Source organism: Natrix helvetica (genome assembly GCF_964273705.1).
Source record: "Natrix helvetica genome assembly, chromosome: 3".
Classification (NCBI taxonomy): domain Eukaryota; kingdom Metazoa; phylum Chordata; class Lepidosauria; order Squamata; family Natricidae; genus Natrix; species Natrix helvetica.
This window is the reverse complement of record NC_138549.1, coordinates 119,750,416-119,772,781: the sequence shown is the minus strand read 5'-3', so window position 1 is coordinate 119,772,781 and position 22,366 is coordinate 119,750,416. Positions and strand designations below refer to the sequence as shown.

Here is a 22,366-nt window from a genome sequence, read left to right as displayed (position 1 = left end):
GAATACAATGGAATAAATGTATGAAGACTTGTGAGGAAGAAATTTTCTTTAAAAAAAAAATCTTAATCTGACTATAATTCTGCCCTCTATTCTCTCTTCTTTCTCATCCTCTTTTTACAAAATGAATTCTTTGTAACAGAAATATTTATTTTTAACTGGGATGGTTGACATTTCCAAAATTGATGATATTCTGTCAGGAATATATTTTGTACACACATGATCAACCAAACAGCAAATGTCCACACAAAACCTAGGACCGTGTACAAATAAACCATCTAAGTGGCAGAGAATATTTTAGCTCTCTTCATTAACAATAAGTTCTATATACATTGTGCAGTTTAAATGTGGCTGATGTATGTATTTTCATCAAGCAAACACATGGTTAAATGATTCAACATTCCCCTGAGTTTTCTTTCTTTAGCATCCTCTCACCATTATTGGTCCCATTCTTCCAGTAACCATGGAAACAAAAGATTCAGTTCCATGGCATCTTTATTATGAGTTCTTCTTGGGTTTCCTTTTTTTTTATTGATTCTCTTAAATAAGGCAAACACATACTTATTTGAACCATTGTCCTCCTTTTTCACATTTCAAGCAATAATTAGTAATATGAGTTTGTAGGACATCTGCAGTACCTTAGATAAGAGGGAAGCAGCTGCACTTGGCTAATAACATTCTTTGCACTCGGTAGAAAAACAGTCTTACAAATCTTGAAAGAATTAGAATACACACAATTTTGTTACATATTTACACATACACATAGTTTTTGGAATTAAATTCTTCATAGTACATTAGACATCTCATAGCAGCCAAAATATATCCGAAAAGATAAATAGAAGCTAAGGAATTCATTTGCCTCTTGTCACCTTAAAATTTTTAATGAATTGTCGGATGGAGTAAATTAACACAGATATTCTGAAACCAAACCAAATCTTGTTCTTTTATTGGAATCTGCAGGATAACACACAGTAATAAATTTAGGAAGAGCAAAATGAAAAGTTGGTTTTTAAGAAAGCCAGCTATATTGAAATTCAGCTGTGACATCAGCATAGAATAAAACAATGCTATTGTATTTTGGGGCAAAAGTCTAGACTGCCAACAAATGGCAGCAAAAAGAATTTTCTGTGTCCTTTTGCTGTATCTAGTCAACATCCTGATTTTTGCAGCCTATAAATGGTAGCCCTAAAATTAAATAGCAAGAAATTAATGATTAGGCTCTAATGAGCTGTTCCTGAAACTTGTCAACTTTAAGATGGGTGAATTTCAATTCCCAGAATTCTCTAGCCAACATGCTGGCTGGGGAATTCTGGGAATTGAAGTTCACCCATCTTAAAGTTGACAAGGTTGAGAAACATTGCATTAGCAAATAAGAAGTTCATTACAGTGATAAAAATAAAACAGCGGAGAGGCATTAGAAGACCTAGCCCATCTTTCAGCAATGGTGAGGGAAGGAAGGTGTACACAGTAAATTTAGCTTAGGCTGAAGCATTACAATCCACTGAGAAAGCATTAAGTAGATTCTGACCAAATGGACAGAGAGCTCTGCAGAGTGGGCTGGTATTCAGCACTTTTGAATAAAAGGGCACCTGAGCATCTGGATGTGTGCTTTGCAAAAAATCTTTGAGGACCCTAAAATCCGACACAAAAGGCTGCTTGTATTTTGTGCTTGAAAAAGATTTCACTCTGCAGCCCGATGTAAAATAATTTAAAAACATAACATAAGAAATAAGTAGCAAGTTGAAGGAGAGGATAAGAAAAAGAAATTATTGCATTTTCAAGACAGCCCTGCGTTGTGGCATGTGCTTTCTTTGAGCTAGTGCCCACTTTAAAATATGCATACAAAGAAGTGGCTTTCATCCAAGAATGCTTATGCCACAATGAGTTTAGTTCCACAGAGGAGGCACCAAAGTGTCATGTTTTTGGTAAGGCTGCCAGATGTAAGCTGCACAATCTGATAGACCACTAGATGACAGCAAAAAGAATCAGAAAGCTCTAACTCTCTTTGGTTGGGACAGTGGTCCTCCAAATTTTTGCACCTCATTAAGAAATCTCTATGTCTTTTTATGTCTCTCTCTATTGCCCCCCTCCTTGCTCCTGGTCTTCAAACCAAAAACATGTGCCTTCGACAGGCACTAACAATATATCCATTCTATTTATGGATCAAATGAAATTAATCTTCCTATTGAAGGGTAATTTTTTGACTATGCTCATAGCTGGAGTGGAAGAGAACTAAGGAGCTGTGAAATTGGAAAGCTATTTAAATGCCGAAGGTGGTCTACAAACAAATAAATGCCTTAGTTCATAATTAGGCTTCACTGCATAGTAACATGAAGACTAGTGATGGGACCCAAACTGCAAACTTCAGATCCAGATCAGAATTCACAAAAAGCCCAAGAGGAATTGGATTACCCTTCTTTGACAAATTAAAGAATGGAGCTCAGCTTTATACATTTCTCCAGTGTTGGAAAATAAGAGTCATATTTCAATCCACTGAACTTTATACAAGTAGCTGAATCTGTTTTGCAAATTGGACCCTTCTCTAGTGTATTGCAAACTTTAGAAAGACTGGGACATTTGAGTAGTAAATTCAGTAAATCATTATGACCTATTAATGATTTAAGTACAAAGCATGACTTTCTTAAGACAATTCCTGCCACCTTTCAGTTTTTTCCCCTCTGAAATGATGCATTAAAATGTCCATAAGTACATGTCCTCATGCTGCATGCACTTAACACCATTTTAGGTATAGCACAGTGTTACAAAAGTTACAGGAAACAATGCAGAAGGCAACTGCAGAAATGTGTGTGTGTGTGTATCTATATACATTTTCTAATAGCTGCTAAGAGTTTGTAGAAGTTGATCAGTTCATCATGAACCTGCCCTTAGTATAAATCCTTTATTCTCTTTCCCCCTCCCTTTTTGGGAGGGAACTATTTTTATATTTTATTTATTCATTTTAAGAGATTTGGACATCTTGTGCTTATATATAAAGAGTTTTTTGTTTTGGCTTTGCCAATCTAAAGTCTGTAACTTTAAGTGAATTACTATATTTGTTAATGTTTAATAAGATGCTGTTAAAGGATTACCTGCTAAATATTATGTGGCCTGATTGCTTTTTAGTTTTTCTGCCACATTCAGAAAGCACAATTAAAATACAACAGTAACATATCCACGATTATTCATCAAGACTCACTGCCTAAACAAAATCCAGTGTTCTTGTATGGTGCTTATATATAACTTTTCTCAAACTTACAATTATGCCAAATGCATTATGAAGTTACAGAATTGCATTATTCCATGTTTAAAATACTATATTTTAGTACCTGGGTAAATTATAGTATAGACTTGGAATTCATTACTTAGGGATAGTATCTAACATCAAACGAGTAAGAAATGGAAATGTAGTGTATTAAAAATGGGAGGCCCCCATTCTAAATATGTATTACATATTTAGATATATGTTACATTTTTGGAAGACTCCTGTGATTGTTTATTTAATTTTATTTCACTAGATAAATATAGGTGCCTTTTATATCTGAAACAAAAATGGGTGCCCAGATTGGACATACAGCTGTTATGGTGGCCATCAATCTAGTTCTATAGAGCATCTTCCCTAGTCTAATCATTTTTGAGTAGTCTACAATTATCATCCCCAGCAGCATAACCAATGGCAGTGGTAATGTTAGACATTATTATTGAATATGGCTGAAGACTACTGAGTCAAGGAACACTATAATATAGTTATCCATGTTGGTAGGAACTAATACCAAAAATTAGTTGTACACATTTTGGATGGTTTTCTAAGGGCAGAAACAAAGAAAACACCCTTTTTTATTTCTGGCCCCTATAAAATATAGCTCTCCCATCTGTAATTTATCTTTTAATCCCAAAATTAAGATATGGTCACAGAATGCACCCTTCATTGTTCATTATGATGATTGGTTAGTAACCACTTAAGAAACATATTCTGATGAGTTTTACACTTTACCCAAGTTGGCATATTTACAGAGACCTGAAATTTATTTAGGAAACAATTGCTGATAATAATGAAAAAGTGAATAAGAGAGAGAATGATATACGATGAGGGTACAGTCGGCTGAATGATGAAATGAATAGGAGTGAAATTTTGTTATCCTGCAATGTTTTGTTAGCTTCCACTTCTTCTAACTTTATTCTGATGCATACAGAAAAATGGTTTTAAAGAACAAACATTATTCGTATCTTCATGTTCACTGGATGAGATAAAAATAATAATAAAATATTGGGGATTCAGATGCCAACTGCAACAAATTTGTTATTGTACTTGATATGACTCAAGTTTCAGTAGGATTTAGAAATGGGGCCATTTCTGAAGAGGAGTACTCAGCTACCAGGTGTATGAATTACATGAGGGTTATCTTCTATTGTACATTCAGCCACATGGGATTTGGACATTGCAAGATGATGACACGTATTTTTCAAGATATTCAGAAATAAGTTATTTCATAGTTCATGCTATATCTACGTAATGGAACTTGTGGACAACTGGGGGAAAGAGAGAATAGATGCTGCCTAGGAAGCAATCAGACAAGAGAGGCAAGAGCCCCCAGTGGCTTAAATTAGAGAAAAAAATATAGGAAGGACCGGCCCAAATGGATCAAGCAGTTAAGAGCTGTGGTGCCAAGTTTGTACTTTCAGAGTTGCAATTTTCTGTTAATGTAGCCTTACAATAAACTAAAATTAGTTCATCTAGTCACGTCTCCTGTCTGGTTTACTTGGGAGGGCTGAGAAACAAGGAGAGAACTTAACTTCAGTTTACAAGAATTTTGTTTTACTCTTTTTTCCTTTCCAATCCAATTCATTCTCCTTTCCTCCTATCTATTCCTGTCTCAAATTGTCATTTTTATAGAAACCTGATCAATGTAGAGAACAGTACAGATTAGGGGAATATTCCACATGTTGACTCTAACACAAATTGGAAAATAGGATTCTCATACATGTCTACATCACCTGTGTGAGATTCCTATGAAAACATTCTAAGATGTTATCATCCATGTAGAGCTATTTGCATGGTTTCTTGCTCTTTGGAACAAGTTAGGGACCGATCCCATAATAGCCACTGCTTTTCTAAAAGGTTCAGACAGGGTGACATCAGAGTCTTTCAAGTGCATTTGAAGCCATTGCTTATCAAATGCTAAACTCTCAATGTATTGTTCTATGCTTCTCTAGGCTGACTTTGGCCAAATCTGAAAAAACTAAGCAAGGTTAGTGCTTGGATAAGAAAATGCCCCAAAATACAGAAAAGTAAACTGGGTGGGAAGTTAGGAAAACATCTGTATTGTTGCCAGAACAACAACATAGATAGGTCCATGGGCACCAGGAAGTTTGAGTTTGATCTAGGGAAATGTAAATATAATGTAAATTCTTGGCATGGAATAACTCCACCTGCCCAAAGAGTTTACTTAATCTGTAGTTTGGCCACTTCATTACAGTGAGAGGAAGTTTCATTTTAAAACTGCAGATTACATCATCCTTGTTTCATCAGTCACCTCAACCATCTTGTAATATCTTATGCTCCTTCTCCCTCCTGCATCTATGGTTGCAAATCTGTGTCTCAACCTCCAAGAAGACAAAGCTCTTTCAGTGTTGTTGAGTAAGACCCAATGGCAACCTGCTGTTACGGTAAACTTCATTTTCATTTCATCTGGGATGCAATACAGAGGTCAAAATAGTCATAATTAAAAGATAAATGACCTTGGACACCACAGAAAGCTTTGCTGAGTGCAATTCATCTAGATACCTTCTGTTCTCATTCTCACTGTACTAAACACATAGATCCTTCAATCTTAAATAAATGACTGGAGAAGAATGCTACAGAAAAACACCTCAGTGCACAGGTGTAAACAGGTGTATTAGTAATTAGTGGGAGTTTGACCAACCTATGGAAACTTTTGTAAAGTCACTCTCTTGAAACCTCATTGACTGCTCTACAAATAAAACATTTATCCAGAGGTATAGTCAAGAATAGTTGAATGAGATGGAATAATCAGGACAATTAACTATCTCAACTACTGTTTTGAACATGAACTCATATGAATTATTATTATTTTTTTGCAAATTTGAACTGTGGTGCCTCTGCACCTCTTAACTTTTGATGTCACTAAATTGTTTTGTATGCAGTCAGACTTGGATGCCCATTCAAGGTAGCCTCCACCAGAGTCCACTATATTTGATACTCTCCTTCCATTTTTTTTCATTCCAGACAGAAAAAAAGGAAAGCCATGAAAACAGACTGAATAATGTACAAAACCAAATACTGAAACAAATGAATTTCACTAAAATGGGAATTTCAGTGAAATAAGAGTTTATCTAATATAGTATCAGAATCAGGATTGTAAGGATTTTGCCTTCTGTGGAACTGGACTTCCTTCTCATAATTCTATTACACATATGACCGCTTCTTGTTCTCTGAAACCCCAGGAACTCCACTCCATATTGACATGTGAACGAAACCCAGTGAGAATTCCTGATATTAATCTTTTCCCCTACACTTTTGCACAGACTGATTTTCTGTTGTAGAGCACAGACCAGCTTGAATCTTTAACCAAGTATATTTCTTCCCTTATTAGGGGCCGGGGGGGAGGGGCAGTGGAAAAGACAGAATATTTTTGACAGTAGCTTGAGGCAACAGGAAGGATTACTCCATTCCTCCTCACTGCAATGAAGGATATTCCAAACTTAGCTTTTTTTAATTCATGGCATATTTAGGACAGAGGTTCTTAGAGATGTGATGCAAAGGTATTCGTCACAATCCTGTAAGAATGGTCCATGGTTAATACCATTAACATAAAGGGAAAACCAAAACTACCTCATAGACACCACCGCTGCTGATCTTTTTATAGTTGGTAAGGCTTCTTATATTATTTAGTTATTTTCTTCCAGTCTTCGTGACATGGAATAAAATGAAATGGAATAACCTTTCTTTGGCTGGAGTAGGGGTAGGAAAATGACCAAGAAATTTGAGTTTTGTCCAGATTTTTTCAGGAAAAACTTTTGTTACTGTTGTAAACAATGTTTTAACAACTGTTATTTAAACAATACTCAACAATAGACAGATTCAGCTATATTCAATGTTAGCTTTCTTATAGGCTGAAAAAAATCTTTCCTGGAGCAGTAAAACCTATTTTATATATTTCTTAAAATCTGTTTAAAATCAGATTGTTCTGATATATTCCCTCTTGGCATAAAAACAGATATCACTCAGAATCAACCAAGTGGCTTGTTGATTATGCAGGTTGCATGGATTTGTACAGAGTTTAACACACACATACCGTATAAGCAATCAGAATGACTATTTTGGCACAGATCCAGTTTGCAGATGAATCTATATTCCCCATGCAAAATTGTAGAACATGAGCTGAGTCGTAGCACAATAGGTAAATGTGAACTGAGTGGGCTGTTAGCAAGTTGGTTTTCTGGCATAAACACCTATACAACCTCTTTATCATGTGTCAAATTCTTTACAGAGCACTCAGTTCATATTTTCAATATGTGATTTATTATTTATTATTATTATTTATTCACATTTCTAAACCGCCCCCTCTCCCAAAAAGGGACTCGGGGCGGTTTAGTCCTTACTGCATTCATTCATGACAATGCAGGAATAGGATCAGTAAAGCAAACCCCAAATCACTTACAGGATCTAACTGCCTTTTCTTGTTGGGAATTTCAGTTGCTGTAAATCCATTTTCTAAGGTCTAAACCAGCATCAAAGATATGTGAATGCAATGAATGTAGGTAAATGTTTAGCAGCTTGGAATTTGGGGTTGTCATGAATCTTCAAACAACCTTAGGGCCAAATCACACAAGGCAGTATAGGATTTGCAAGTGATGAGCAGAGGATTTGCTCACAGGCATCGTTATCTCATTATTGTTATTTGTTGCAAATGCATCTTTCCTGGAACGTTGATCGCAGAATTGCCTTTTATTGAAGAACTATCTAGCCCCTTGAGGGTTGCAACTGCAGCATCAACAGGGTACAAATCCAAGATGCCAACCTACGAAGAGAAGTCCATGTAGAAGAAGCCATTGCCTCCTTAATGGAAAGCAGTTAATCCAGCTTGAGGTGTGAAGTTGGCCAAAGTTCTCTTATCACATTACACTTGGGTGTTTTTTCCAAAGATTCTAAGAGCCAAATATGGACCGTTTTTACTCTAATTTTGAGAATAGTGAATCCATTGCATGAGAACATTCCAAAGGAAACATCAACTTTCAAGCTGCACATTGGCACATATTAAAATATGGTCAACTCTTCCTCTGCTATAGCCATGTGGTGCAGCTCTATTAGGACATTTTCAAAAGAAAGCTATCCTGTACCCAAATGAATGGCCTTGGGCTGGCTTTATTGCATAAACCCATCCTCTTATGAAAATGCATTTCAGGCTAAATACCAGATTTTATGCAGATTGAGAGGAAGGTACGCTGTACCTTTGCATCTTACTTATGAATCTCAAGGTTTTGCACAGTTAAATACTTCAAGCAATCTCTGTGCGCTCCAATCTTTTATATTTGGATATCAAATGTTTAGTTAACATTTATTTGACACTGTCACCAGAGATCCTTTCATTACAAATATTTTTCCCATTTCTGGTCAGCCATGTCTCTATATATGACATCACAATGAATCCATTACCAGTTTCTCAATATATATGTGACGTATATGATTCATATTACCTTAGTTGGTTTGCCTACTCAAGCAAGCAAACATTTTGGGCATTTTTCTTGCATATTACATTACTGGTCAGCATACATCCTTCCCCAACTCAATTGCTTTAGTTTTTCTTTTCTTTTCTTTTTTTAATGTCCATGAATTTCCTTCAAGCCACTGGACAATCTAGAATCACTATAAACAAGTATACTCTATAGTCTACTTAAGAAAATAGATATATTTTATGTAATAAATATTAAGATCCATGCAACAAATATCCATGCAGCTGTACTGTAATACTGGTTAAATGTCTCTGCAGAATAAATATATTCTAGGCCACAGCTTATTTGCTCCAGCATTTGAAACAATATGCTTTTCAGTTCTGCATATGTAAGTGACTGACCCCCCCCCCCCCAAACCAACAAAAATGTACGCTTTTTAAGAAACAAATATCTCCAGGATCCTGATGAGTCTCGACTAAAGAAACAACAACAACAAAAATTTTCCTACCAAACAGTGCCTCCTGCAATCCTCACACTGACATGCTGCAGTAGATGTATCCAATGCAGCATTTTTGGTTCAGAAGCATAACCTGCAAGGTACAGTCTCTCACTGGCATTTCTGATCTGGAAAACCTGAACTTTAAAAAGTAATTTGGAGAAATATTTCCTTTAATTAAACCATGCATGACCTTTTGTATAATTTCTGAAGCTTGAAAGCTATATAGTTGCATACTATTTCCTTGGAATAAATATTCTTTTGCATGGGTTGACTTCTATATTTTAAATCATGTTTATCTAGTTTGCATCTGTGAATAACTGTTGGTAACATGAAGAGGTTGTGGGTTTTGTTTTTCTTCAATGCCATTCATCTGATATTGTGACATAGTTTTGCCTTAAATGTTTGATATATTTGGAAACCCAGAAAACTGTATTAGAAAAAAAAATTGCATGAAAGCTTATTCAGCATTCAGTGTTAAAAAGAGTCACTTACACAACTATTGCTTTCCATGCAGAACCAATACATGTTGCAGAACATATTGTATTAACTACAGTGCAAGGTATTATGCAACATATGCAAATGTTCCACTTGAATTTTAAGTATATTATTAGGGTCCCCTCCTTTTTATTAGCTAAACATCGGTTAACATTTTAGTTATATTAACATAGTTTGTGTTAGCTAGGGTGCAATTGGCTGTTTTCAAGTTCTCCTCTCTAAAGTCCTCATTGCTATTATTCACACCTTCTTGTATCTCCATATAATCAGACTTACTAATAGTGGAGGCACTTCTGCTTTTCTTTAGGTCAGGGGAAGAAGGGATCTTTGGGCAGCTGGTTACTTGCAAGTATTGAGCTTGCTCCTCTCCTTCTGTCTCACGGTGATAGAAGTAGTTGAAATTGGACACTATAACCGGCACTGGTAAGGCAATTGTTAATACACCTGCAATGGCACACAAGGAGCCAACTATTTTTCCACCTATGGTCGTGGGGACCATGTCTCCATAGCCAACTGTCGTCATGGAAACCACAGCCCACCAAAAAGCATCGGGGATGCTTGGGAACTGAGATTCCCTCTCATCAGCCTCTGCAAAATAGACAGCGCTGGAGAACAGGATGACACCAATGAAGAGGAAAAATATCAAGAGGCCTAGCTCCCTCATGCTGGCCTTAAGAGTCTGTCCCAGGATTTGCAATCCCTTGGAGTGTCTGGAAAGTTTGAAGATCCTGAACACCCTCACCAAGCGGATGACTCGAAGGATAGCAAGAGACATAGCCTGTTGACCTTGCTGGCCGTCTTCTGGTTTCTCAGCCAGCTCTGTGCCAAGTGTGATGAAGTATGGAATAATAGCAACAATATCAATGATGTTCATAATATTGGTAAAAAACCCAGCTTTGCTAGGGCAGGCAAAGAATCTCACCAGGAATTCAAAGGAGAACCAAATTATGCAGAGTGTTTCTACTATAAAGAAGGGGTCTGTGAAAGATGTTTGCTGTTGAGACCCCATTGTGCTGTTGGAATAAGGGCTGGGGTTGCTACTGCTACCATGCATGTCTTCAGCATCATCACGGAATATGGGCAAGGTTTCTAAACAGAAACTTACTATAGAGATTAGGATGACCATGACTGAGACAATTGCTATAATCCTGGCTGGTCCAGAACTTTCTGGGTATTCAAAGAGAAGCCATACTTGTCTCTGAAATTCATTTTCTGGTAAAGGGCGTTCTTCTTCCTTGATGTAACCCTCATCCTCCCGAAACATCTCCATCGCTTCTTCACCAAGTTCATAAAACCTTATTTCTTCTGAGAAGATGTCCAAGGGTACGTTAACGGGCCTTCTCAGTCTGCCACCTGATTGGTAGTAATATAAAATAGCATCAAAGCTGGGTCTGTTTCTGTCAAAGAAATATTCATTCCGGAGAGGATCAAAATATCTCATTCTCTTTTTCGGATCTCCCAATAAGGTCTCTGGAAACTGAGCAAGTGTCTTAAGTTGTGTTTCAAACCGAAGGCCTGAGATATTAATAACCACTCTCTCGCAACATTCATGATCAGTTTCTGGGTTATAAGTGTCCTGAGGATGACCAGGCAAAGCTGCTGCTTCATCTGTGGGGTCTCCAGTAGCAACAGTCATATTTAGGCAGTTTTAATCAAAACTTTTATGAATATCTGGTGGTTGGGTGGGGTTCACTGAGATTGTAATATCCACCGGAAAGTTATGCACACGGGCTTTGATGTAGTTCATGAAAACAGGGAGTTCGTGAAAGTAGTCTTTCAGCTGAAAAATAAAGACAGAATAATATAAGCATTTTTTCTCACACTCTTAGCCAAGTGTGTGTGTTTGCATTCCATGTACAAAATTTCAATTGGATTTATTTGATCTGTATAACTTGAAGAAGGCCTCTGATCTCAAATCATGCCAAATCTGCATCATTTAAGAAAATAAAGATATCAGATGAAATACAGAAAGCTTTCTAACTGGCAAGTAGCTAATAATAGCATTGTTTATCCCAAACATCACAGCATATTCTAAGTGCTTCAAAGCCCTATCAGGCTTCATTCCCTGCACTAAAGCAGTAAGATGACCCACACGGCACCTGAGACTCAGCATTCACCTTGAGGAATTGGCCTGGTGGTTTAGAGATTGAGTTAAACTGTTATGTCAAACACTGGAGTGCATCATTAACATAGCGCAGTCTAGATTGTAACTTCTCAGTTCTACAACCCGGCTTCCTTCTCTTCCTACCTCTATCCATTGTCTTGGCAAGGTCTCCCTGTGCTCTTGCTGCAGTTCTGAATAGAAGTTCATCTTCTGTCATTGCCAAAGAAAGAACAGCTAAGGAAAAACAATCCACATTACCTCAGTCTCTGACACTGATTATCTGACCTTAGAGAGAAATACAGAGATTTGTGTTTCCAAGAGTCTCCTAAGTTCCTCTGACAATGTGTTGAGTCAGGGAGGGAGGGAGGGAGGGAGGGAAGGAAGGAAGGAAGGGTCTTGAAAGTAGAAGCTAGGTCTAATACTAAAGTAGGGCTTGCTTAATAAAAGAGAGGACTCCATCCCATTCTTTAAATCAGTGTCTATATGAACTGAAAACCATTCTTTATTATAGTGGGAAGATCCCATACTCAGCAAAAACCTGATGTCCCAGGTGTCCTCAAGAAGTATGACATTGCTTGGAAACCAGCTATTTGCTAAAACAGGAAGGGCTACAAAACAGCACTGATAAAGATTCAGTTGTTAAAGGCAGCCCTTTGCTCACTGAGTTACATTACAGGCTCTCGTTATCCAGGGTTAAAACAAGAGAAACAATTGTGACAGGGTGAAAAATAGATACACCTTTTTTTTCCCCTCAAAATCTCTCCCTCTTCCCTACACACCATGCACATCCAAAGACAAACACACACACACACACACACACACACACACTCACATTGCAGTGGCAGGAGTCTACACACCATTTGGCATCTGTGCTGTTTGCGGTTGCAGAGTCCGCTGCAGTGTAGAGTCTCCGCTGAGCTTCCTTTTCAGGGGGAAAAACGGAGCATCGTGGGCTCTGCCATGCGCTGCTCAGCCAGCTGCATCTGGGTTCCCATCAAAGAAGCACTGGACTTCATTTGGCATGCAGGACATGACCGGGGGGATGTTTTGCTTCTGAGCACCTGAAGAATATCCCATGTGCTCTCAAGATCTCAGCCCCCAAGCCCCTCTCCTGGGGTTGCCCTGCCCTTCGCTGGATGCTGCATCACCAGTCCTGCTGCCTCTGGTTGGACTTCTGGGAGGGGAAGGGATGCTCAGTGCCCTTAGAGCCACAGGCTGCTATACCGCCCTCTTCTCTCCGGACACGGTTTTTAATTCTTATTTGTTCATAAGAACAACCGAAGGCTTTCTCCTTCCCAGGAGAAACTCTCTGGCTTCCAATCCTCCACAGAAGACAGCTGCCCTCCTTCCTCGCAGCCAGGATGCAAGAATGAAGGCAGGGGAGGCAAGTAAAACCCTGCTCTTTCATCCGAGTTCCTAAGAGAGAGATATTTTTTCAGGCAGCTGACCTGTCCTTTTTCTGGATGCCCATCAATTCCAACAGTCCAGAAGGCTTAGCTGCAGATCGACTTCTGTTGGATTTCCCCACTGCCTCCTCTCTCCTAACCTCCCTTCTTCTTATGCCTTAGAAAAATAGTACAACCCTGACAAGCTTGCAGCCTTCAACTGTTATACTTAACCCCTTGGTTGCCAACGCAAAGTCATCGGAGGCATTGAGATGCTCCTTTCTTGCCCTCCCTCTTTCGCTCTCCTCCTCCTCCCTCCTCCTCCTCCTGTTTTGAATTGCTAAGAGAATCCCTTGGGAATGGAAGGCAATATTTCTGAATGCAAAATGGTAGAGATAGCTTACAATCCTGAGATGCACAAAATGGAACAAAAACACATGCAAGCTTGATGTTAGATTTGGGTTGTTGTTGTTTTTTACATTTCCACTTCATAATTACCCCAAATCATAAAGGTATCAATTTAAACCATAGCCCCAGCAGCTTAATTTTTATTTTAGCTGTCCTATAGAAGTCCACATCTTAATCCTACCGATTCCTTTGAAATGCCTCCTGTTTTCGTGTCATCTATCATTCATAGATATCCAATAGCTCCTTTCTCCCAGACCTCGTGCTATAGCTCAGCATTTCCTGAATTCTTGCATTGCATTACAGGGACGGAAGAATGATGTCTCATGCAAATAGGTTTAACCATCAAAGCTCTATTGAGATCATAGCCCTCTCCCTCTCCCTCTCCACCCCGTGTGTGTGTGTGTGTGTGTGTGTGTGTGTGAGTGAGCGAGAGCCATAGTGGGAAAATGACTATAAGGCAGACCTGGATGTATCACCAGGCCAGGTGTGTGAAGCATTTCCAACGCTACAGAGTGTCTGGCATCAGTTTAGAAACATGGATCTGTATATGGAGAAGGCCTTGTTTGATTTACCCCTTTCAGTTGAAATATGAAGCATCCATTTTCACAGTTTGAGGTCAACCTCTAGTGAACCCAGTGGGGAGCGGGGCGGGGGGGGGGAGGGCTTGAGTTCAGCAGCTTACAATTGGTTCTGCAGTTAGACATGCAAGGAATACATAACAAGCTTCCTGTTTGTGGTGCCCTTCCTTACCTGCAGAGAGAAGATGCTAACTTAAAAGGGCCAGAGAGCTTAGAGAGAAAGAGGAAAAGGGAGAGTAAACTTTAGCATCCCTGATAACATACGGACTATTGATCCAGAGAAGCTTCTACTGTTGTTTGTTAGGTTGCTTGCTTTCCTTTTTCACTGGGTCCTAGAGATTGGTTCCCAAGAAATACAGCCATCTGCTGTGGACTACTGCTGCTGCCCCCAAATGATATGGCTTGCTAATTCTGACATAATAATTAGTCACTAACCAAAGCAGTCCAAATGACAACATGGTAGAGAAAATGTCCTCGCCTGCTATCTCTTTAAGCGCATCTATACACACAACCTATGGGGCCTAGTACATAGCATATTATTTCTTTTTAATTCGTTTGTTAGATTAGGTCAGGGGTGTCCAAACTTGAGAACTTTAAGATTTGTGGACTTCAATTCTCAGAATTCCCCAGCCAGCCATACTGGCTGGGGAATTCTGGGAGTTGAAATCCACAAGTCTTAAAGTTCTCAAGTTTGGACACCCCTGGATTAGGTCTTTATTTCCTTCAGGAACTCAGGAGCAGTTCCCTTCTCCCATGTCTATGGAGATTCTCAGACATCCAGGTCATGATTGTCCCAAAGGTGCTTTTTCCAAAAGGCAACTTGGACTTTGTTTTCCCTTGAAGCTGCTCATCCAAGAAGCTTCTTCAGTTCTGACATCCTTTGTTTTATACAAGCATCTCGGTGACAGCAGTCTCAAACTGTACCTTCCACTCACAAACAAGCATCAACAAACAACACTACATCACAAAGTACTAGATAGCACTCCATGTGTGGATATATAATGAAAGTTCTAGCACAGTGATGGTGAAATTTTACAGCACCGAGTGACCAAACTGGAACTTGTGTGCATGTGAACCCACGCATGCCACAGCCCTGGAAACTTGAAATCCCGAAACCCCGGAAACTGGTTTCCGGTGTGCCAGCTGGTCTTTGTGTGCGCAGTAGCTCCAGAAACCCAAAGACCAGCTGGCCAGTGCACATGCGCACACCGGCCAGCTGGTCTTCTGGTTTCCGGCATGTGCAGGCAATGCCGGCCAGCTGGTCTCCACATGTGTTGGAGCGCCGGAAACCTGAGGTTTCTAGGGCTCTAGCACGTGCAAAGATCAGCAGGCTGGCGCACACAGAAAAGCAGCTGGCAATGGCACTGCGTGCCACCTCTGGCATCCATGCCATAGGTTCGCCATCACGGTTCTATCATCAGTATTTGATAAATTATGTCTATTACAAAATTAGAGGTTATCACTTCATCTTGCATTCGCCAAGTGATTAATATAAATACATGGTTCAGTCTGTAGCCCCAGTTCTCTTCAGCCCTCAACTTTACCTCTTCTGGGGTACCTGATCTGAGTTACCCAGCTACAGGTGACTTCTAGATGGCGGCCAAGAGATATAGGAAAATATCTTCTTAGATGCTCGTATCTAATGGTTATTTAGATTTATGCAATCCATCTCTGGGATCCATGCAGAAGGTATCACAAGCAAGCATAAACATGTGAGGAATTGTTTATAAATCTACCCATTAATATAATCAGCCATTAGCCTGAAAAAGATGTATGTATGTTAGTAAATATATGTTAGTAAATACAATACACAAGTGTTGTCAGTCAACGAAATCCAGTTCACACAACTATAAACGACCTCTGCAAATTAATAAAATACCATTAGAAAATATGTTCACTAGAATAACTCAGTGTGATAAAGTCAAGGCAGAAGTGGTAGTGACTTTGGGGACCCAGGAATAGCGTCCCTAGCCAGACCTTCAAGTCTTTGCGGGAAAAACCAAATACTTGGAAATCTTCTGCAGCATATTCAGCGCTGCTTGTTGTTTGGTCTAAATGAAAGAATGGATTTTCTGAGAAAAGTGAGACTTTTAGAGTTAGAAGTTCATGACCCGAGGTTTGGATGGCATTAAGGTGGACTTCAAACATTATTTTATTAGACATGCCATATTGAAAATATGGAATAGATATAAACTGAGATTGTATCCAAAAACACCTTTGTGGATCTCAGCTCAAAAAGCATATTACAGAAAAGAAATGGCCAATAAAGGTAAATGGTTGATATACTAGGACTTACTTGAAAATTAATATCCAAGGGGAATATAAAATAAAACCAAGAGAACAATTAATAGCAGAATAATATATATGTTAATGATTTCAAATAAAGACTTGTGGCATGGAGCAGAGTAAGTCAGACTTTGGAATGCCAATTGGTATTCATGATGAGCAATTGCTAATATGGACAGTTTTGTTGAGATTTAGTTAAAGAATGTATGATAAAGTGGGCTAAGAATTTTGGTTATCATATACGTGGATCAAGGAGAAAATATGTAGTTAAAGATGTTGAAATTTACATTGTGTTATGATCTCAAAGCATTTAAAAAAAATAAAATGATGTATTATTGGTACATGGCAACAGAGAAATTATCTAGAATGTTTATAGGCATTTCAAATGCATGTTGGAAATGTAAATGACATGGAGATTTTATCATGCTTGATGAACATGTAAACAAACAAAGAAAATTGGATACAAATATGTAATTTGATACAGAGGATTTGAAAGCTCAATATTCAAATGGAGTCAAAACATTTCTTTTTAGAGTTAATAAAAAGCCGTGGAAGATTATTACAATATATGATCACAGCAGCAAGATTATAGTATGTAAAGAAATTACTCCCTTTGGAGAACAATTGATGTAGTTGACAGAATTTGCTGGAATGGATAAATGGATAAATTAACTTATTTGATTAAAGAAAAGGCATTGTGTACATTTATTGCTGACTGGAAATCTCTTATAGACTTTTTGCATAAAAATGAAAAAAAATGAACTTATGATTTACAGTTTTGATGATTAGACAGAATAAATTATAGAAAGAAGAGTAATACGATGTAACTTTAGAGAGATGTTAAACTATATTTGCACTTGTAATTGCTGTGAAGAATATCAGAAGTCATTGTATACTTTTTTCTTCCTTTTCTATTTTTCTTAAGTTTTTTCCTTTCTGAAATTTTTGCTTTTTAATTTCTTTCCTTCTTTTCCCTTGCTTATTGCCTATTAGTTTGTGTTAGTTTTTATCCACTTGTTTAATTTTTAAAAAATAAAAATTGTTTTAAAAATCATCTAGAGCAGTGTTTTTCAATCTTGGCAACTTTAAGATATGTGGACTTTAACTCCCAGGATTCTCCAGGCAACATGATGTTGGATGAAAAATCCAGGTCCAATTTCAAACTGGGAATAAAATGGAGGCTGATTGGGAAGAAAGAATCTGTTTATTGGTGAACAGAACTACACATATACAGCATGCAGTTCTGGGACAGCTGACAAAATGGAATTGAGAGTAGGGAGGGTTTTTATACCTTTTTGATTTCTATGGAGTCATGTAGGATCATGGCTGGCTGTATAGGCAAAAAGGTAAATGCAAATCCTAGGTATTTGTCTGAGCTAATCTTGTCTTGCCTAATTGCTTATCTGGAGTTTCTGTCTGACCCAATCTTTCTGAATGGATTACCAAATCTGCTGACCTCCTCAGTTTCTGTTTGGGGCAGGGAGTCTGGTGCTGGTTTCTGCCTCCTTTAATATTTTTTCCCCATTTCTCCTTTAGGGGAAATATTCTATCCTGTCTTTTTAATATTCCCAAAAATATTTCTTTCCCTAGGAGGGCGGGTGGGTGGGTGCTGACTTTCTACAATAGTCTGGATAAATATTGATCTAGATTTTGCCAAGGATGGATGGCCAAATGGATATAATATCCGTCTTTGTTTTATTCAATACAAATGTCTGTGTTTCTTTCCATGAGTTGCTTCTGTTTAATCTTGCAAATAAAATGTACCCGATAAAGCAAATATAAAATCAGTAGACTCAGATTCTATCAGTCAAATAGTGGAAGATGTACAATTTGAAGGCTCATTTTTCTAAAATGACTTTCCCCATAAAATGATCTTTACCCTTTGTATTCTTCTTTTGAATATACTCCTACATGGCAAAATCTGACATATAACAAATTCTGGAAATATTGTTCTTTGCTTTCTGATAATATCCGGCCTCTTTGGAGTACTATAAACCCACTGCATAATCACAACATTTAAAAAAGATGGATACAGTAGTGGGTTCCTACCGGTTCAGACCGGTTCGTAGTGGGTTGGCGGCTGGGTCACTGGAACCGGCAGCGACCCAGGCCTGCCACACCACCAAACCGGTCCCCCATGGCGCCGGCGGGGACACCATCTTGTTTTTCAGTTCTACGCATGCGCAGAACAATTTTAACTGCACTGTGCATGTGGCACGCACACGAGAGAACTGGCAGTAGTGCCTGCCAGAACCCACCCCGGATGGATAGTTTATTCTTCAACCATTTAGAAATCATAGTTTTGGGTTTTTTTTTTAATTTATAATGATATTTTTCTATATTCTTGCAATATTTTTAATGAAGTTTTCATACACAGGTATACATGTCAGGGCTATCTACGGAATATGTTAAATAATGTCAAAATGGAGCTGTAATCAATATCTACCTGCTTTCCATTTGTATCACAGGTGAAGCTCCAATCATGGCCACCACCCCTTTCCCACCAGTTGAGTGCATTATTATTTCTTTTCTTACTGGTTTCATAGCTTGAATCATTTTTAGAAGAGGGAGAGGATGCTGTAGCTGGATTGAGCATTCAACTGCCAGACAGTAAAAACACCAATAGCCCTGGGAGCCGAGCTGATGAGAAGAACAAGTAGAAGAAAGAACAGGCTCAGCATCACGACAGCTTCAACACTGCAACATTCAGCAAGTATTTTTAAAGGTTTGGTTTACCTGTTAAATATAGGTTATGACTATTCAGCAGCTGGAAAGGCAGAATCTGCAACTATTGAACCTAGGGCAGCAGTCTTTATTATAAGCAATCAATGATTTGGCATTGGCAGGCCAAATGTCCATTAGAAGAGAAGGAAGGGTAGAAATGTGAGAGCTATTTCCCCTATCAGTGACCTTGTCGGCTGTTATGCCATATGATGTAATTCCAACTTCTAAAGTATCTGTAATGTCGGAGAGAAATAAAGCAGAGATCATTCATGATTTAACAGTAGATGAGACCCTGACCTGGCTTGTGCAATGGATCATATGGGACTAGCTTCTCCCAACTAGGCAAGATGTAGTGTAGTAGTATGAGTGGGAAGGTGATGGTGCAACTGTGATTAATAAGAACTAATATGTTTGTGACAGAACTGATTCATAATTAATGCATGTGCTCTAGTCTTCAGGCCAGCAACAGATTGGTTTGGCATCCCAGTCACTATGCTATCTAATAATCTGATATAATGCAAAATGTGGGGAAACCTCAGTATTTACTCTGGGACTGGTTTGTCTAGAGCTGGTCAGGAGTCTATAAGTCTCATGGACTTTTTCTGATTAGTCATATGTCTAATGTATGATGTTAGTCACAAGATGAATATGATATTTTGTTTTGATCAAAGACCTGTTCCCTGAGTGGTAATCTTTAATGTTATGGAAGAATTAGCATCTAAAGAACACTGAACTACTACTCATCTTTCTACAGGCATTGGGTATATCAAGATCCATCTACTGGTTTCTACTGGATCCCAAGGAATCTTGGGTTTTTTACTGTCCTTCCAGTAAGTTGTTCATTGCCTACTTGATACATGGAATAGAGACCTTGCTGCTGATAATTGCTCCTAGGGTTTTTTCTCCCCTGTAATCTCCTTCAGAGATGATCCCATGCAGTGGTGTATTAACCATTAAGCAGACTAAGCATGTGCTTAGGGCTCCAGGCCCAAAGGGGGCACCATAAAGTCGAGAAAGAAAAAAAACCTAATGAAGCTTGGCTTCGTTTGTACAGTATATACAAAGGAGGGGGGCACCAAGATTTGACAGCACTTAGGGCACCGGTGAGCCTTAATCCGCCACTGATCTCATGGTACGCAGAATAAACTGTAAAAGTTTAAATTGCAAGACCAGAAGTGAAAAAAGTTTATTTGAATCTGATTAAACCATAGAATAGAACCCATTTAAAGCTTGTATTATGGCTAACCACAGTGAAAAAAGCAGAGTTGCACATATTCAAAGGCTGCTAAGATGCTTCAGTTGTGGAGGATGTACTCCTGTGCCACTGCCTTTTCTCACTGAGTTTGCAGAATTCCACTGGTTTTGTTCTGATGTTTTTATATGAATTATATTGTGGATAATATCATATTCATAGCGATCTAGATTCCACCGCTGATGCAAAGTTATTTACAAGGCTGCCTGGTAACTCATCTTATATAAATCAGGCTACTTGGAGAGGTACTGTATGTTCCAGTACATTTATCTGGATCCTTCTTGAATTTCTCTTGCAATGTTAGTTAACATTATTAGTGCCTCCCTATGGAGGCCAGGAGGTTTTGTTGCTTGAAGGAGCAATAAAGCAATTATTAGATAAGCAATTATTAGATATTTTTTAAAAGAACCTCTACATTAGATTCCCCCCCCCTCCCGATGGGGCATTAAAGACCTTTTTCCAAACTTTCATGACAGTGTAGTTAGTATTTCTGTTACAGAGGCTTCATTTTCAAATGTTTCAGAGCAGCTTATTGGATTGAGATTGCCTTGATGAGCCTAATAAACTACCTTTATTGGAGGATTTATAGAAGTATGTTAGTTCTTCTTGATTTCTCAAGGGTTTTTAATGCCTGTAACTATCATCCCTGTAATTAGACTGCTTGAGAAAACTGGGAATAGGACCCACTGCTCTACAGTAGATCTATTGTTTTCTTTTAGGTAAATTCCAAATACTGTAGTGTCGTTTGCAGATTTTTGCTCCTTGAAGCTATTATGCAGACTCAATTTTTTTAAAAAAAATATCTACATGAATGTCACTACGTTAATTGTTTACTAGCCGGACTGAAAGAGTTACTGCGCAGGTCTGGATGGGCAGTAACAGACTCAAACTCAACCCCTCCAAGACGGAGTGGCTGTGGTTACCGGCGCCCCGGTTCAACCAGTGGGTTCCATCACTGGCCATCGGGGGCGAACAGCTGGCCCCCGTGGAGCGGGCACGCAATTTGGGCGTCCTCCTGGATGCCCGGCTGTCAATGGATGACCATGTGATGGCCGTGGCGAGGGGGGCATTCCACCAGGTTCGCTTGGTGCACCAATTGCGCCCCCTATTGGACCGGGGCGCCCTGCGCACAGTCACCCATGCACTGGTCACGTCCCAACTGGACTATTGCAATGCTCTCTACATGGGGCTTCCCTTGAGATGCACCCGAAGGCTGCAGTTGGTCCAGAACGCGGCCGCGCGGGCAATTATGGGAGGTACCAGATACTCCCATGTAACACCTCTCCTGCGCGGGCTGCACTGGCTACCTGTGGCTTTTCGGGTGCGTTTCAAGGTGTTGACTATCATCTTTAAAGCGCTCCATGGCACAGGACCTAGCTACCTGCGGGATCGCATCCTGCCCCATACATCCCTGCGGCCGATTCGCTCTCACAGGGAGGGACTCCTCCGGGTGCCGTCCACTAGGCAGTGCCAGCGGGCGACGCCCAGGAGTAGGGCCTTCTCTGTGATGGGCCCGACCCTCTGGAATGACCTCCCCCCCGACATTAGAATAACGACCGATCTCCGCTCCTTCCGTAAAAAACTTAAGACCCACCTGTTTAACTTAGCTGGCCTGGCCTAACTGTAGCTTTTGTGTCCCTCTAGCCTATATTTTAAATTTTAAATGTTTAGGGATAGATTTTTTAGGTTGTTTTAATTTTTGACTATAACTGTACAGCCTATCATATAATTTGTTTTAATGAGTATTTATAATTATCTAAGTTTGTATATTGTTTTATTGTGGTCTGTACACCGCCCCGAGTCCCTTTGGGGAGAGGGGGCGGTCTATAAATTTAATAAATAAAATAAATAAATAAATAAGCCTTTATCAGCAAATGATTTATTGCGCATGCTTAACATGTTTATACTCATCACACATTCCAGAGACTTCAATGAAAACATAGGGCA

General features: G+C 39.0%; 1 protein-coding gene across 1 annotated transcript; it reads right to left on the bottom strand.

The window, feature by feature from the left end:
- Positions 1 to 7,671: 7,671 nt before the first annotated feature.
- Positions 7,672 to 11,318, bottom strand: LOC309389968 (potassium voltage-gated channel subfamily A member 2; the record flags this gene model as incomplete). Its single annotated transcript, XM_081948936.1, has 1 exon — positions 7,672 to 11,318. One exon carries the CDS (start codon positions 11,316 to 11,318, stop codon positions 9,819 to 9,821), a length of 1,500 nt encoding a protein of 499 aa, XP_081805062.1. The 3' UTR covers positions 7,672 to 9,818.
- Positions 11,319 to 22,366: the final 11,048 nt, after the last annotated feature.